This window comes from Pseudophryne corroboree, chromosome 4 (assembly GCF_028390025.1).
Source record: "Pseudophryne corroboree isolate aPseCor3 chromosome 4, aPseCor3.hap2, whole genome shotgun sequence".
In the NCBI taxonomy this organism is placed as follows: Eukaryota; Metazoa; Chordata; class Amphibia; order Anura; family Myobatrachidae; genus Pseudophryne; species Pseudophryne corroboree.
Window position 1 is genome coordinate 394603579 of NC_086447.1, and position 16210 is coordinate 394619788.

The 16210-nt window shown below is 42.5% G+C and overlaps 1 protein-coding gene across 3 annotated transcripts in view; it reads right to left on the minus strand.

Moving 5' to 3' along the window:
- Positions 1-16210, minus strand: part of HMGCLL1 (3-hydroxy-3-methylglutaryl-CoA lyase like 1) — a 241844-nt gene that overhangs the window by 167049 nt on the left and 58585 nt on the right. For all 3 annotated transcript variants that reach the window (XM_063916724.1, XM_063916723.1, XM_063916725.1), the window contains one exon: positions 14439-14546. In XM_063916724.1, coding sequence (XP_063772794.1) covers positions 14439-14546 — 108 coding nt within the window. The remainder of the gene's footprint in view (positions 1-14438; positions 14547-16210) is intronic.

Here is a 16210-nt window from a genome sequence, read left to right on the forward strand (position 1 = left end):
GAATATGGACCTTGCATTAAATTCTGTAGCCACAGTTATGTGTTTAGTATCATCTGAATATTTATTTACAGAATAATAAGGTGTCTGTCATTGAAGCCCTAAAGACTGCATAAGCATTTTAGGGGCAAATGTATGAAGCAGTGATAACCTCTTTTTGGGGCATTTTTGCAGAAAAAAAGGGGTAAATTACTGATTTCCCAAAATGTATTAAAAGAGAAAATATAGATTTCTCCAGCAGCATCTTGGCTTCTCACAGTAATACCACCACCATAGCCAACTATGGCGGAAAAGTGTTTTAGACACCTGCTAAGCAAGGAAAAGCTGAGCTATTTGTTGCTTGTCTAGTTACACATTGCACCATCTGAGGATGACACTATTTTGACTTTGCAGTACACAATGGCAGACATTCTTGTGCACGTGTCATCTGCTCACAATGAGATCTTATTTTTTGGGGCTTTGAATAAACATAATACAGCAGCATAGACACAATTCCGTACTGTGTCAACCCTAGCCTGAGAGATGACCTACAATAACATCTATCTGGTGACTCTTTTCATGCAGTACATTACATACTAAGACTGTACTATGCATTGCTGTGATAAGAAATGTCTCCTAGCGCTGAGAAAAGGAGCATGGTAATACAATTACCTACACAAGACAATGCAGTTTTTGGTATGATGGTAATAATAAGTCATTTAGTCTGTTTTGTCTACACCATTCATATACTTGCAGTCATCTTGGATGAAAGATGACCTTTATATAGGTGGCACAAGGCCAATTTCCTAAATAACAATGGCAGGTGGATTATTTTATTATTATTATTATTATTATTATTATTATTATTACTGCTACCAGCTATTTTATATAGTATACACATATTTTGCCACGTTTTACAGAAAATATTTGGCTATTCACATCAGTCCCTGCCCTAGTGGAGCTTACAATCTATGTTCCCTACCACGTGTACCTGCACACTCATTTACGATAGGGTTAATTTTTGTCAGGAGCCAATTAACCTACCAGTAGATTTTGGGATTGTGGGAGGAAACCGGAGTACCCAGAGGAAACCCACACAAAGATGGGGAGAATATACATTTCCACACAGTAAGTGCAATAATGGGAATTGAAACCCATGACCTCAGTGATGAGAGGCAGTAATGCTAACATTACACCATCTGTGCTGCCCTATGAATCAGATAAATACATTTCTTTTGTCAATGCGTTTAAGAACAATATGTTACTGTTTCAAAGGGTAAAAGATACTGCACAAATAAGTTTTCGACAGCTTCTGAGACATCCCTTTGATATGGTTTATAGCTCCAAAAGTTAAAATATCAAACAATACAACTGCTCGGAAGAGTGGAATGGAGGTGTTCAAATACTGCATGTATTGTATATGTGGTCATCTAAGCACAGCAGGGGTGTAGTTATGTGTAATTTTATTCCACACTATTGTATTCTTATACTGGTAATCAATTCAGGAGGATAGTAATAGTGGGCAAGTATAAGTTAGGCGAAGCTATATATTTGTACATATATGTATATGCACCCAAAAGCATTCTTGCATGATTTATAAGATTTGACCCAGGGCTGGCATGCCCATTGGGTATATACGAGCAAGACATATTTTGCCCTTTGAACAGAATGAATGACTCATCAATTCAAATATTTTTACTTGGGGGTACACAATTCTACAAACTAGTGAATGGCCTAAATTGTGCGCCAGTCTATGATAGCAATAGACTGCAAAAATGGACAAACTGCAAAAATGTTTCTAAAATGGAGAAATTGAAGCTGGAGCTCATGCTAATTTCTATGGCAAAAAAATAATGGCATGGAAAGAACAGATGGCGAACCCAAGGGTTAGGTGATAGAAGAATAATTGGAGGTTAGTTCATTGAGTAAAATATAAGGATTGGATAGAATTATGGACCAAAGAATAGGATTAGAGATTGGGTATAGGAATTGGAAATTAGTATTAATGTCTGAAATTGTGCATTAGGGATACGTTTTTTTTATATAACTTTTAGCGAAAATAAAAAATATATAAAATATATATATATTTTAAAAGATTAAAACCACCTATGCAATGTGCAGTTATGGATTTGAAGAAATCTAAAGTATATATAAAATATGTAATACATTATTTTTGACTGAATTGATTTATACAAAATAAGAAAGATATGGTAAAACTTACCTTCGTTAACTCTTTTTCTTCGAGGTCTATGGGATTCACAGGGTAAATCTTGGGTATGATTTGGTGGAGACCAGGGCTGTCACTGAGCAATAAAGCTTTGTGACGCTCCCAGGATGCAGTGGGCTCCTCTGCCTTTATACCCCGCCCACATGCTCAGGCACATCAGTTTTAGATAAGCCCAAAGCAGGAGCTGGACAAAGGAGAGAAGAAAGTATGGTACACACAGAAAATCACACTCTCATAAAGAAGAGAAGGGAACTGGTGGCAGTAAGGCAACCCATTGAAGCATGGTGCGTCAGTGTGGGCACCCTGTGGATACCATGGACCTTGAAGAAAAAGAGTTAATGAAGGTAAGTTTTACCATAACTCTTTCTTTTCTTCTTTGGGGTCCATGGTCTCCACAGAGTTAACCTTGGAATGTACCAAAGCAGTTATAGGGAGGGAATGCTCCTAAGATGAAAGGAGTACTTGGTCAAAGATTGCATCCTGAGAACCAAAGAAATGTGTGGGTAATAGACCACGTAGCAGCCGTGCATAATTGTCCAGAAGACGCTCCACGGCATGCTGGCCACGAAGGATCCACAGAGTGAGTAGAATAAACAGATACTGTACTCAGAACAGGTAGGTCAGCCTGTGTGTAAGCCTCTGAGATGGTCATGCAAACCTAACGTGCCAAAGTTTGTTTTTGGCTGGCCAGCCCCACTTAAGGAAACCATAAAGGAGGAGTAAGGCATCTGTTTTCCTAACAGAACTAGTGCAGTACATGTAGATCTGAAGAGCATGGACCATGTCCAATAAAGCTACCTCTGGTGAAAGACCAGGTTCCCAGAAGGCCCGTACCACAATTGGTTCATTAATATGAAATTTAGATACAACCTTAGGTAGATAATAACATTTAGTCCTAAGGACCGCCCGGTCATGGTGGAATATCAGAAATGGGGAGCGCCATGAGAGAGCTCCCATGTCACAGACTCTATGGACTGCAACAATAGCAAGTAGAAAAACAGTCTTAGCAGTGAGCCACTTGAGGTCTACCATTTCCAGTGGTTCAAATGGACTGTGTTGCAGCGCCCTAAGAACCAATGACAGGTGCCAAGGAGCTATAGGAGAGACTAATGGAGGCTGTATCTGGACTACCCCCTGAAGGAAGGTATGCAGATCTGGTAAAGGAGCCAGTCTCTTCTGGAACCAGACAGACAAAGCTGAGACCTGGACCTTGAGAGAAGCCAGGCGAAGAACCATGGTGCGACCAGCCTGTAGGAAGGCTAACAACTAAGAGTTTCGAAGGACATTGGGGTCATAGTGCGTATGTGCACACCACTGGAAATAGGAGTGGCAAATCCAGTGATAAATGCGAGCAGAGGCTGGTTTCCTACCCTGAAGCATAGTCTGAGCCACCTCCCCAGAGAAACCTTTTTCCCTTAGGAGGTATGTCTCAAGAGCCACGCTGTCAAAGACAGATGAGGCAGTTCCAGATGTAGGCAGGGTCCTTGGAAAAGTAGGTCTGGACGAAGAGGCAGAGAGAAGGGCTCATGTATGGAGATATCTATCAGATCTGTGAACCAATGGCATCTGGGCCATGCTGGAGACACTAGTATGATCATGCCATTGTCCTCTTCAAATTTTCGCAGGATTCTGGGAAGTAGAGACACTCGAAGGAAGAGATAGGCCAGAGGAAAGGCCCAGGGAACTGAGATAGCATCCATGAAGCTCGCTCCTGGATCTTTTGTCCTGGCTCTGTACACAGAAACCTTGTGATTGTGTTTGGAGGCCATGAGATCAATGTCTGGAAGTACCAATGTGTGCACCAGTATCTGGAAGACCTCCCCAGCGTGAATGTCCTGCTGACTGAGGAAGTCTGCTTCCCAGTTGAGGACTCCTAGAATGAAGATTGTGGATATGGCCGGGAGGTGGAGTTCTGCCCAGGTGAGAATCCTTGTTACCTTCTACATTGCTGTCACACTGCGAGCGACGCCCTGTCGATTTATATATGCCACTGTTGTGGCGTTGTCTGACTGGATCTGTACTGGAGAACCCTGGAGTAGGGCCATCAGAAGGGCCAGTAGATAGTTCGAAGTTCCAGTACATTGATTGGGAGATCCCTATCTGACAGAGACCAGCAACCCTGAAAAAGTGACTGTCTGTGACAGCCCCCCATCTCCTGAGACTGGCGTCCGTGGCGAGGAGAGTCCAGTGTAGGATCCAGAACGGTCAGCCCTTGTCTAAATTGGTCATGTGTAACTACCATGACAGAGATGCCCAAAGTGATTGGGCCAGAACCAAGGTCTGGGATTTGATTTGAGCTGGTAACCCCATCTATTCGGAGAGTATCAGGAGCTGTAGAGGCCTAGAGTGAAATTGGGCATATTCCACCATGAAGAACACAGAGACCATGGAGCCTATGGTCTGCATTGCTGAATGAATCGAGACCCTGGATGCCCAACTGCAATGTTGCAATCTTGTCCTGAGGGAGGAATATGCATTGTACCTGGTATCCAGCAGCGCTCCCAGGTGCTGCATCCTCTAGGATGGGATGAACGGGGATTTGGGCCAGTTGATTAGCCATCCATGGTACTGAAGGAAGGCCACTGTCTGCAGCAGGTGACTTTCCAGCACCATTGAAGACTGTGCCAGAAAAAGCAAGTCGTCCAGGTAAGGCAATATCCGAATTACCCTTTTCCGGACAGTGGCCGCCATCACCACAATGAGTTTGGTGAACACCCTGGTGGCTGTAGACAGTCCGAAGGGAAGGTCCTGGAATTGTAAATGCTGTTGTAGAACAGCAAAGTGAAGATATCATTGATGACAGGGTGCAATAGGAACATGGAGGTAAACATCCTGAATATCTAGGGAGACCATGTAGTCTCCGGGCCACATAGCCAGGGCAGTGGACCAAAGAGTTTCCATATGGAACATGGGTACCTAAGGTACTTGTTCAGCAATTTTAGGTTCAGAATTGGATGGTATGATCCATTTGGTTTCTGAACTAAAAAGAGGGTAGAATAGAAACCCTGACCCTGCTGAGACTGTGGAACAGAGTGGATATCCCCCGACAGTAGGAGGGATCGTATGACTCCAGACAGTGCTTGTGCTTTGTCTCGGCCTAGAGATGGAGTAGTAGGGAAATATTGTCTGGGGAGATGCTTCAGGAAGGAAAGAGTGTACCCGTGAGATAGACCACTTCTAGGACCCAGGCGTCTGTGGTGACCTGACTCCATGTGTGGGTGAATTTAAGAAGTTGGCCTCCCACCCTGGGGACCCTTAGGAGGAGGCCTGCCCCATGAGGCAGAGGGTTTGTCCTCTGGTTTGGGAAGTTGGACGTCTGGCAACCCAAGCCTGTTTGGTCTTGGGTTTGGAAGTCTTGACTGTGCAAGACCCTGTTGTGAATGTTTGACCTTTGGTTTGGCTTGCTGATGATAGGACCGAAAGTCCTAGGTCATGCTGATGATGCTGAAGGCAGACATGCCATTTTAGAGGTAGCCAATTTCTCAACAATTTTGTCCAGTTCTGACCCAAACAAGAGGTCGCCTGTGTATGGAAAGGCTTCCATGGCCTTCTTTGCATCTGAATCTACTTTCCAAGATTGGAGTCACACAATGCAGCATGCTGCAATGGAAATGGTGGAAGACTTCGAGAACAATAGGACTGTGTCCAGAGCTGCCTCTTTAATGTAATAGGTTGCATCTCTAATATTATTGAGTTGAGACAACTGGTCATTAGTAAGATCAGAGGTGAAACTTTGTTCAAGGTTGTCCGTCCAAGTCTGTATTGCTTTAGCCACCCAGGCTGTAGCAGTAGCCGGTCTAGCTGTTGCTCCAGTGAGGGAGTACATAGACTTAAGACACATGTCCAACTGCTTATCTGGCAAATCCCTAAGAGAGGATGCAGTAGTGATAGGGAGTATTGAACTTTTAATTAAATGTGTCACATGATCATCCACTGTAGGTGGAGACTCCCACTTTATACAATCAGCTGGTGGTAGTGGATAAAAGAAGCTCAGCTTCTTAGGGACAATACATTTTTTAGTAGGAGTTTTCCATGTCTCGCTCATGGCTTCTGTAAAATGTTTCAAGTGAGGAAACTCTGCTAAAACTACTTTCTGCTGCTTAAGCAGAGGGTCTTTAGTAATAGGGCTGGTTCAGCATCTTATAGCTGAAGTGACAGCAGCTGCATGAGATTTTGGTGTCGCCTCCTGCTCCCCTGAGAGGGATTCAGCGTCTGTAACCTCAGCCTGCTCAGTAGTAACTCATGACTCCTCAGAATCAGAGAGGGGTGTAAATTGTGAGGAAGGCACAGTTCGCTTAGAAGTAGGGGTGCAGGTAATGTATCTTAACCTTGCATCTTGTTTTGAAAAGTAGCAGAAGACGCAGCCCTGCTCTGTATAGAACTAGAGAATGAATTCAACCATGTGGTAGGGATGGGATGGCCTGATAAACAGACTATAATGAATGTGAAAAACCCATAGAGGAAGCCATTGAGGGCTGCAGTGGTTGTGGTATAGCCATAGGGGGAGACACAGGTTGCAGTGGCTGTGGTATACCCATAGGGTATACCACCCTATATACCCATAGGATATACCACCCAGAAATATGGTCAGCAATCTTAGTCAGCAAAGTAGTAAAAGATGCCCATAGGTTTTTTTGTACAAGTGCTATAGGGTCTGAGGTGCTGGGAGGAACCATACAGGTTGTGCACTGACCATTCTGTGACAATTCCTGAGGTAAAACCTCTGTGTTACAGGTTTTACATGATACCATTGTAGAAGCCTCTGACTGCTTGGTCTTATCTTTGTTAGACATATCAGTATTACTGTGTACACACACAAATATGGCAATGTGCAGCGTGTAAAAGGAGTAGTATGTGACAAAGTATGCACATAAATTACAATATATAGTACAGTATGGAAATGTAACCCTAAACACACCAGTTTTCAAGGGTTATGCAGAGCAAAAAGGGAAAGCAATATCAGACAGAGAGAGAGAGAGATTGAAAGCAAGCAGCAGCACTAGCATAAGTCATACACAATGCAGAATAAACAATTTAACTGCAATAGGCACTGATATCAACTACCCTGCTCTGTATAAGAGGCTTGGAAGGATTCAGCGCTTTGTATAACCTGCTATGTGGCAGAGGTACAGATGGATCCGTGCTCATCTGAGGCGGCTCCATTGCTGGCGTGCACTCCCAGCAAGACTACGCAATCCATCCTCCTAGTCACGCCGGGAGTGCACAGAGATGTTCCCATTCTGAGCGCCTCTGTCCGGGCGCGTGGCTCTATTTGTATACAGAGAGATTCTGCCCACCACTCCTGGAGACCTGTAGAGCTCAGATAATGGCTGCCCAGTGTCTCTCTGTGGAGGAGCAGGGAGGAGCAGCCCAGGGCGGGAAGACCGCTGTGGAATGGCGCACTGGGCTGGAGGAGGGGCTGCTGGGGAAGCGCTGTCCTCCCCTATGCTGAACTTCACCAATGGTTCTCCTGGCCTGTCTGTGTCCCCAGCACCAGTGTACATTACTGCCCTGGTGATCTGGTGCTCCCGCAGGGAACACTTAATGATCCGGGAGCACATCAGCGCTGCTGGAACTCTCCCTAGGCCAACTGTAAATGCACTTCCTGCGAAGGGGTTACCCGCATTACCTGTCCCCTTTTGATCCACTTGCAGTCACGGGTGCCCCTCTGCTAGTGCACTCTGCTAGTGAAGGAAGTGTGCCAGGGAACTCGCTGAAATTATGCACCCAGTTGTGGTGTCGTGGCCTGGTGGGGGTGTTGGAGCATCAGCACTGGCTTCCTGATGGACTGACAGACGCTGATAACTAATTTAAAAAAAAAAAAGTTAAATATTTAAAAAATAAAATAAAAGCTGCTGCTGCAGTGGGCAGCCCTTGTTCAGTGTGACCAGCTCCATGCTGGCACTGAAAAAAAATTGATGTGCCTGAGTATGGGGGGGCGGGCCACAAAGATTTATTGATTGGTGCCAGTCCTGGTCTCTACCAGATCATACCCAAGGTTAATGCTGTGGAGCCCATGGACCCCATAGGAGACATAGGGCTTTGGTTTATAGTTAAGGCTAGGTTTAATTGAAAATGTAGAAATTTGAATGTAATGTATATATTTTTTATTCTTGATTATACTTTTCTGACTCCATGATCATATGGTCACAGTCTTAATACTGTATATCACTGCTCTCTAATTAGCCAATGGGAATGTATAGATGACTATGTGGGTCACCTTTTTTTACAGCTCATAATCAGGACATTGTCCATTGTCCCCACTCTTGCCTCTACCACTACGTAACTGCAGATGATTACTTCCTAGTGTATACCTTGAGGTACATATAGTATACAGTAGAACCGGAAAATAATTATGGCCAGCCCACAACTACTTGTTTACTGATAGGGAATCAATGTTTGAGGCATACCTCCAAATATTTATCCATGTAAAACTGGTACTAAATGAGCCCACCCCCAAATTCATGAAAAGCACACTTTAATACACCAAATGTCCACAAATCAAAACTGTTCTACTGTACAGTATGATGAGGAAACATTTTATTATTAATGAGTTAACATTCAGTCTCTGTAAATCTTTTCTACTGTATGTCCTGTGTTCTTTGCACTACTGTGATTGGGTGGTCAGTGCAGCTATATTTTCATAATTATTGTTTTCAACATCACTACATTCTTATAAGTTTTTGAGAAAGATACTGTTTATATGTGTTTATCAGCATACCAAATGTATTGCATATGTTCAAATTCATGTTCTACTGTACAGTGTAACTCATCAATTCAAATACCATTTGTTGTGTTATATTTATTTTACTTTTTATTAAAAAAAAATGTTTTATGAATTCCATATTTTAGATATTTTTGTAATCTATATTATTTCTGTCACTTGTTCCAGAGGTAACTGGTACATATTTCAGCTGGATATCCACTATGTTTAGGACCCATTCTTAATTAGGAGGAGGTACATTCCTTATATCTTATCCTAATGGTAAACATTAAGCTGGATTCTAGTTATATCACATATTCCAGAAGATTTGCAGAAAGTGAAAGAGCCCAACTTAAGATCGGCATGGTCTATAGGTATTCCTGATTAATTATTTGATTGGTAAATCTACATTTAATGCTGTTAGGATTCTGTTCAGTATGTATCTGGTGTCAGCTGATCCATCTGTGTGTTCTGTTCCTTTGGCTCTGTGTACATGCAGCTCAGCAGGTGCACAGGGTTTGTAATTAGTCAACACTTCCAGCCTGGCCTTGTTCATTGGTTAGTGTGGCTGTTAAAGGCCAGCTAGCTGAGTTCTCTGACGCCGGTGATATTATACTACTTTCCTGCCTGAACTATCTGCTTTGCCTGGTGTCTTAGTCCTAGCTCCAGTTCATGTCGAGAAACCTGGTCTGTCAGTTCATGTTATCCAGCAACTCCTGTTCTTGTTCCAGGACTACCTAGCTAAGTATTATGGACTTTCACTGTGCCCTGTGGATTCTCTAGTATTCATTACTTGTGTTGCATGTTACTATGGACTTCCTCTATGCCTGCATGCTGTTCTGCTTTATTGTACAAGTCCTGCAATCTGAGTTCTGTGGATTATATTACTCTAGTTCCTTGTTCAACTATCTCATTACTCTGCTGCAAGTCTCAGTCTGAAAAACCATTCACTCTCTGCTCATATTGTATGCTGGATTTTTACTGTGATTCCTCTGCCATACCTCATTATACCACTGCTATAATAAAGTACTTAGTATTCCTGCACTTCTGTGGACATTCATTACCTGCAACAGTGATTGTGATACATTCTAGTCCTGTATTCAAGTCCTGGCTCTTAGCTGTGTTATATTACTCACCTGCTGTCCATAATCAGTGTAAAGTGTGGTGCTGCACATTCCAGTATTAAAGGGAGAGTCCATAGTTGTGCTAAACTTTAATTCTGCTACAATGTGCTCAAGTTATTACAGTATTCCCCAGTCAAGTCTGGTTAACCATTTCTATGTCACTCTGCATCTGCCTGCACTTCCAGTAGTAATCCTCTCCTTGTAATTCACCTGCCAAACATTAGAGGCAGGTGAATTGTAACAAATGCATTTTAAATAAAAGTATATCACACATAACTTGTAGTCTCTAAGTGAACTGAAATGTTTAAGTATAGAAACACAAAACCCACAGATTTTCTTAAAAAGGCATACCTCTCCCCCCTCACACCCAAAGGCATGCTTCTTTGTCAATTGAAATTAAAGTGATACCTGAGTTGGTGAGTATCTTTTCTCTAACCTCTGGGTTAACCTTTCATTCCGCCTATAGCTAGGTGTTCAATAAACCGAAAGCTATCATTTGAAATCAACTCAAAAGCTTATTGTTTGGGTCACTAAACATTTAACCTTGTCAGCTTTGGGTTTCTATCTTGTAGAATATTATTTTATCTCTCTGTAAATATTTTACTATTTTTTCAGGAGTGAGTGTTTCCACTGCACATACAGTAGCACATACTGCAAAATATTTTTTTTGTTTTTAAACTGTGTGCATATTATATTTATATTGTGTGTCACAAATAAAGTCCATAAAAAAAAGAGTAGGAGTTGACCATAAATGTGAGATACAGTGTATATCCAACTAGAGACAACTTGTGTATGAATCCGAGGGTGTGGTATGCAAGGTCGACAGTAACTAGGTCAACCACTATTGGTCGACAGTAACTAGGTTGACAGGGTCTCTAGGTCAAAAGTGTCTCTAGGTCGACAGGTCAAAACATCGACATGAGTTTTTTTATGGTTATTTGGTGTCATTTTCTCTGTACAGTGAATAGGAACCCCAGTTAGTGCACCATGTCCCCTCACATGGCTCGCCATGCTTCGGGCAAGGTTACTATTCCCAAACGTAGTCCGCACGGATCGTTAAGTATGAAAAAAGGTCAAAAAAAGAAATAAATTGTGAGAAACTCATGTCGACCTTTTGACCTGTGTCTAGACACTGATGTAATCAAGCTACTGTGAAATGTACGTCATCGAGTACCTGGGCGTACATCACTTCTGGGTGCGCAAAATGGATTCCCAACCCAGCGTACAGGTCTTGAGCAGCTCCCTGCACAGCATGGAGATTTCACAGTGGCATTCCTGCCCTGTAAGCAGCCACATCTAATAGGTATTCAGAGCGGCTCTCTCATCCCTGTCATACACCTTTCCGCCCCTGCAATGTGCACACACAACAGGGGTGGGGGTGTATGAACCGGGGACAGCAGAAGCTGCTCGCACTTCATCTGTCATTCTGTCACGGCGCTGGTGCTTCTCCCCGCTCTCCTTGTTTCCATTCACTGCTTTTCGGCACATGGAACAACAGTAGAAGAGGAGATTTACCATTAACACCGGGGCACTTATTCTATCAGATATACTCTTTATCATTACATACAAGTGGTACTATTATTGATTTCTTTTTAATTGTTGTGATATACTCGTATTCAGGCTGAGAACGGGATTAGGAGCTTTATATCTATGTCCCTGCAACAAGTTATGAAAATGTTACATTTATATCTGGTTTACCGCTATTACTAATAAACAAAGGTGTACCCTATATGGCATATGTTTGGAAAGCTGAATGACCCAATAGCAAATTTGAGCAGCTTTTCTTTTTGGGAATTAGTGCTATATATTAGGTATTAGATCTAACTGAGTACAACTCACTGTGCAAATATAGAAATCTATCACTGTGTTCATTTTGTTCCCACACAGGCTAAGAACGGGACTGGAAATATTGTGTTAATGTTCGGATTACAAGTGATGGAATTGAAGGTACTTTATCCAGATCACTGCTGACATTAGAAACAAAGTTGCGCTTGACTTATGTGCTTGGATAGCTGAATGACACAGTAGCAAACTTGAGCCATTTCTCCGTTATAGCTACTGTATCCAGTTCACTGCTGACACCAGAAACAAAGTTGCGCTTGACATATGTGCTTGGGGGATCCGGATTGAAAGTAGACAGTAACTAGGTCGACCACTATTGGTCGACAGGGTATTTAGGTCGACATGTTCTAGGTTGACAGGTCAAAAGGTTGACATGAGTTTTTCACAATTTTTTTTTTCTTTTTTTGAACCTTTTCATACTTAACGATCCACGTGGACTACGATTGGAATGGTAATCTGTGCCGAGCGAAGCGAAGGCACCATGCCCGAAGCATGGCGAGTGAAGCGGTGCACTAATTGGGGTTCCCGGTCACTCTACGAAGAAAACGACACACCAAAATACCATTAAAAACTCATGTCGACCTTTTGACCTGTCGACCAAGAACATGTCAACCTAAAGACCCTGTCGACCTAGTTACTGTCGACCAATAGTGGTCGACCTAGACATTGTCGACCTTATTACTGTCGACTTTCAATACCACACCCTGTGCTTGGATAGCTGAATGGTACAATAGAAAAATTTGACGCTTCTTCCTTGGGATAGATGCTATATAAAGGGTGAGATTCAAATGATATATCACGCCCAATTTCCTTTCTAAAATGATCTCTATTATCGTGCATATTGCGCCCATAGTAATCAGATTTAGCTGTGTAAGGGGTTGGGTGCCTCGCTACTCCTGGGGTAGCGAGCTAAAATAATGATACAACGTCCCTGAGGGCAAAAACAGAACGGGTGTGGAAAGGGGTGAAAAGAATTGAATCCCGCCCAAAGAGTTTATCAGATGATACTGAATCAAGTATGCAAATATAATAATTAAACCTAGTGCTTTTGAGATTTACTCAGGATATATGCTAGCCTTGAACAAAGCGGTAAACATTGATTTCATAATTAATGCATGCTGGACAAAATGTTCTGCAGGGAGCTGCTAGTATCGGGTTTCTCAATGAGATCAGAATTTAGCCAAATAAAGATCTCGAAGATTTAGTAACAGATAATAGAAACCGATACATTTGATACATTTTCTATTCATATTTTCACTTTGCTGATACAATACACAAAATTATCTTGCCCTCATTTCTTTTTGTATACAAAGGACCATAATAACCCCTCATGGGTGAAATTGTTATAGGGTAATATTAATTTTTTCATTTATATTGTTTATGATTCCCAGGCTGACAAATGACTGTTCCATGTTATGCCTGTTAAAGAATTTATTTCAGAATAATACAAATAAATGTTACGTTTTAACTTATTCACCAAATCAAACTAAAGAGTGCACCACACACTAAGCCTTCTTTAGCTGTAAACCCACCAGTGGGTTCCCCTAACCCCTCAAATAGGAGGTAATTCAGACCTTATTGCTGCTGTGCATTTTCACACAGTGGGTGATCAGATACGTGCTGCGCATGCCTATGCACCGCAATACCCACGCGCATTACTGACAGCTGCAAAGGGGTTCGCCGGTGAGCGACAGGATGGTGCGACAAATTAATTCCACAGGTGATCGCAAGGAGATTGACAGGAAGAGGCCATTTGTGGGTAGCAACTGACCGTTTTCTGGGCATGTCAGGGAAAACGCAGGCAGGATCAAGCGTTTGAAGGGAGGGTGTCTGACGTCAATTCCAGTCCTGGACAGGCTGATGTGATCGCAGTGGCTGAGTAAGTCCTGAGCTGCGCAGAGGCTGCACAAAATCTGTTTGTACAACTCTGCTACACATGCGTTCGCACACTTGCACAGCTGAAATACACTCCCCCTGTAGGCAGTGACTATCTGATCGCAGGACAGCAAAAATTGCTGCCGATCAGGTCTGAATTAACCCCACAGTCTCTTCACTCTACAATGCCCATTGTCCTGGTTTTTATGACTATCCGTTCAATAAGCCAAATAGGTCAATTTAATTTTAAGATTTACTTTTTTTTACTTGTCCAGAAATTATATTTAGCCATAAATGTAATTGGAAGTGAAAAACAATTATGGATATCCTCTTTAAATTCATTCCAGTAGTTGCTGTTTTCTACTGACAATGATTTCCTCTTAGTGTTTATTTCTCAGTTCCAAGTTATTTCTTTATTTAGATTTTTTTAAGATAGCTTAACATGTTTGTGTACTTTGGGGTCTATTCATGAAGCAGTGAAAAGAGTGGAGAAATGAGCCAGTGAAGAAGTTGCCCATGGCAACCAATTAGCTGTTCTGTATGATTTTATAGTAAGCAAATTATAGAGGTTACTTCAATGCTGATTGGTTCTTCTCCACTGGCTCACTTCTCCACAAATTTCATTGATTCATGAACAGACCCCTTTAAGAGAATAAAAAAAATAAATCAAGAAAGGTCCTGTGTAACTCACCTGTGGCACCCATTTTGAAGATACAAAACTGGTGACTTCTATAACTGGTAAACCCGCTTCTGAAAGTCTGTTGATTAATTCAATTTTTATGTTGGTCGGAACAAAAGCCTATTGAAAAATACATTTTCTGTATTAGCAATATTTTCCTTGTAAATACGTCAAATAGCTTCTGGTTGCTGTGTGCTGTGTGCTGTAATTGCAATTACATATTATGTGTGTATGTGTGTATGTACACACACAGACTTTTATTTCCTTCACATTCTCTTACTTTTCCACATAACCAATATTTTGCTAAATATAACATCATTAAAACGTATGTTTTACCATGTACATTTAAAAATGATAAATCCTAATTACAGTAATGCCACAGTGGCCAGTGTGATGCTGGGGCCTGCAATTTGTCATACCTGGACAGTAAATTCATCAGATAGAAAATACAAGTATGGAGATATACTGTAGAACATTCAAAATCCTCAATAGACAAGTGCTAGGACTTTGAGGAGAATTAAAACATATGTGACACCCTGCATGAGCAAGGTATCAATTTACATAGCTAACTGTGGATGAAAATGACAATTACAGTAAAAAGCAGAGTGAGCCAGGGCAGTCTTTTCATATGGTCTCAATGGGCACTTGCCCAAGGGCCCCAGGTGTATAAAGGCCCTAGGCTGATAGTTAAGGGTCCCCTCTTTCCAGGGGTACCATTTTTTTTTAAATCGTACCTAGGGAACCGGAGATATCCGACTTTTAAGCAGTGGTCCCCATCCAAACCTGTTAATTGCTCTTCCCAGCCAGATATATATCAGGTTCTGTCTGACTTAGAGTTTTTATGAGGGTATGCTCCAAAAGCTGGGACTCTCCCATTTCGGTGGACACTGGCTGCTTGTCTCTGCTATGCCCAGTACCAGACATATCAGCCTTCCAGCAGCTGGCCCCTGCTCCAGCTCCACACGCCTGGTATGCAGTTCTATATCTTTGTCGGTGGATTGCTCTGGCTCCAGAAACTGGAGATATCTGCAGTCAAGCAAGCAGCTCTCCCACCAGAAAATAATGAATATTAAGCCCACACCTCTATCCACCCCTCCCCTGTGTATTAAACCTTGCACTACCACCTTGGAAGTCATGTACTGGGGCTCCTTCATTCAGCCCAATGCCCTCTTCTACAGTTTAGTGTTCTCCCTCCCACCCATCTCCCACCATCTGTGCAATAAAGGAGTAATTAGCAGAAATTACTGCTCCAGGTCCTACATGCTGAGCGGAAAAAAGAACACTGCCTACTACCCACGGGACATCAAAGCTGAGTTGATAGCACCTCCCACCTCCTGTAGTATGGGTAGGGGTCCCAGTGCATTGCTTTGCCCAGGGGCCAACACTGCTGTTAAGATGACCCTGGAGTGAGCTGAACATATGAGAAGGAAAGTTCTAATCAAGCAGACATTTTGGAGAGTGGTACCAGAGTGGTGGAGGACTGCGTAGGCCAGTGGGTCTGACAAGCTGGGTAAATGCGGCATCAGGGAGAATAACTGAGAGGCTGACATAGGTTCAAGGAGTCAGCTGTGCAGTAAGTTGACTGACTGCAGCACCAACCAGTCAGAGCTGTGGTCTCAGTAACACACACCCTCCAGGGAATCGTTCTTCAATTACAGTACAACAGCTCAGCAGCTCACACAACTGAACAGATGTAAGATGAAGCATTGGTTCCCGGCAGCTCACACTTCTGTTTACTGTAATTGTCACTTTCCACCTCAATTAGCTATATAATTGATACAGGG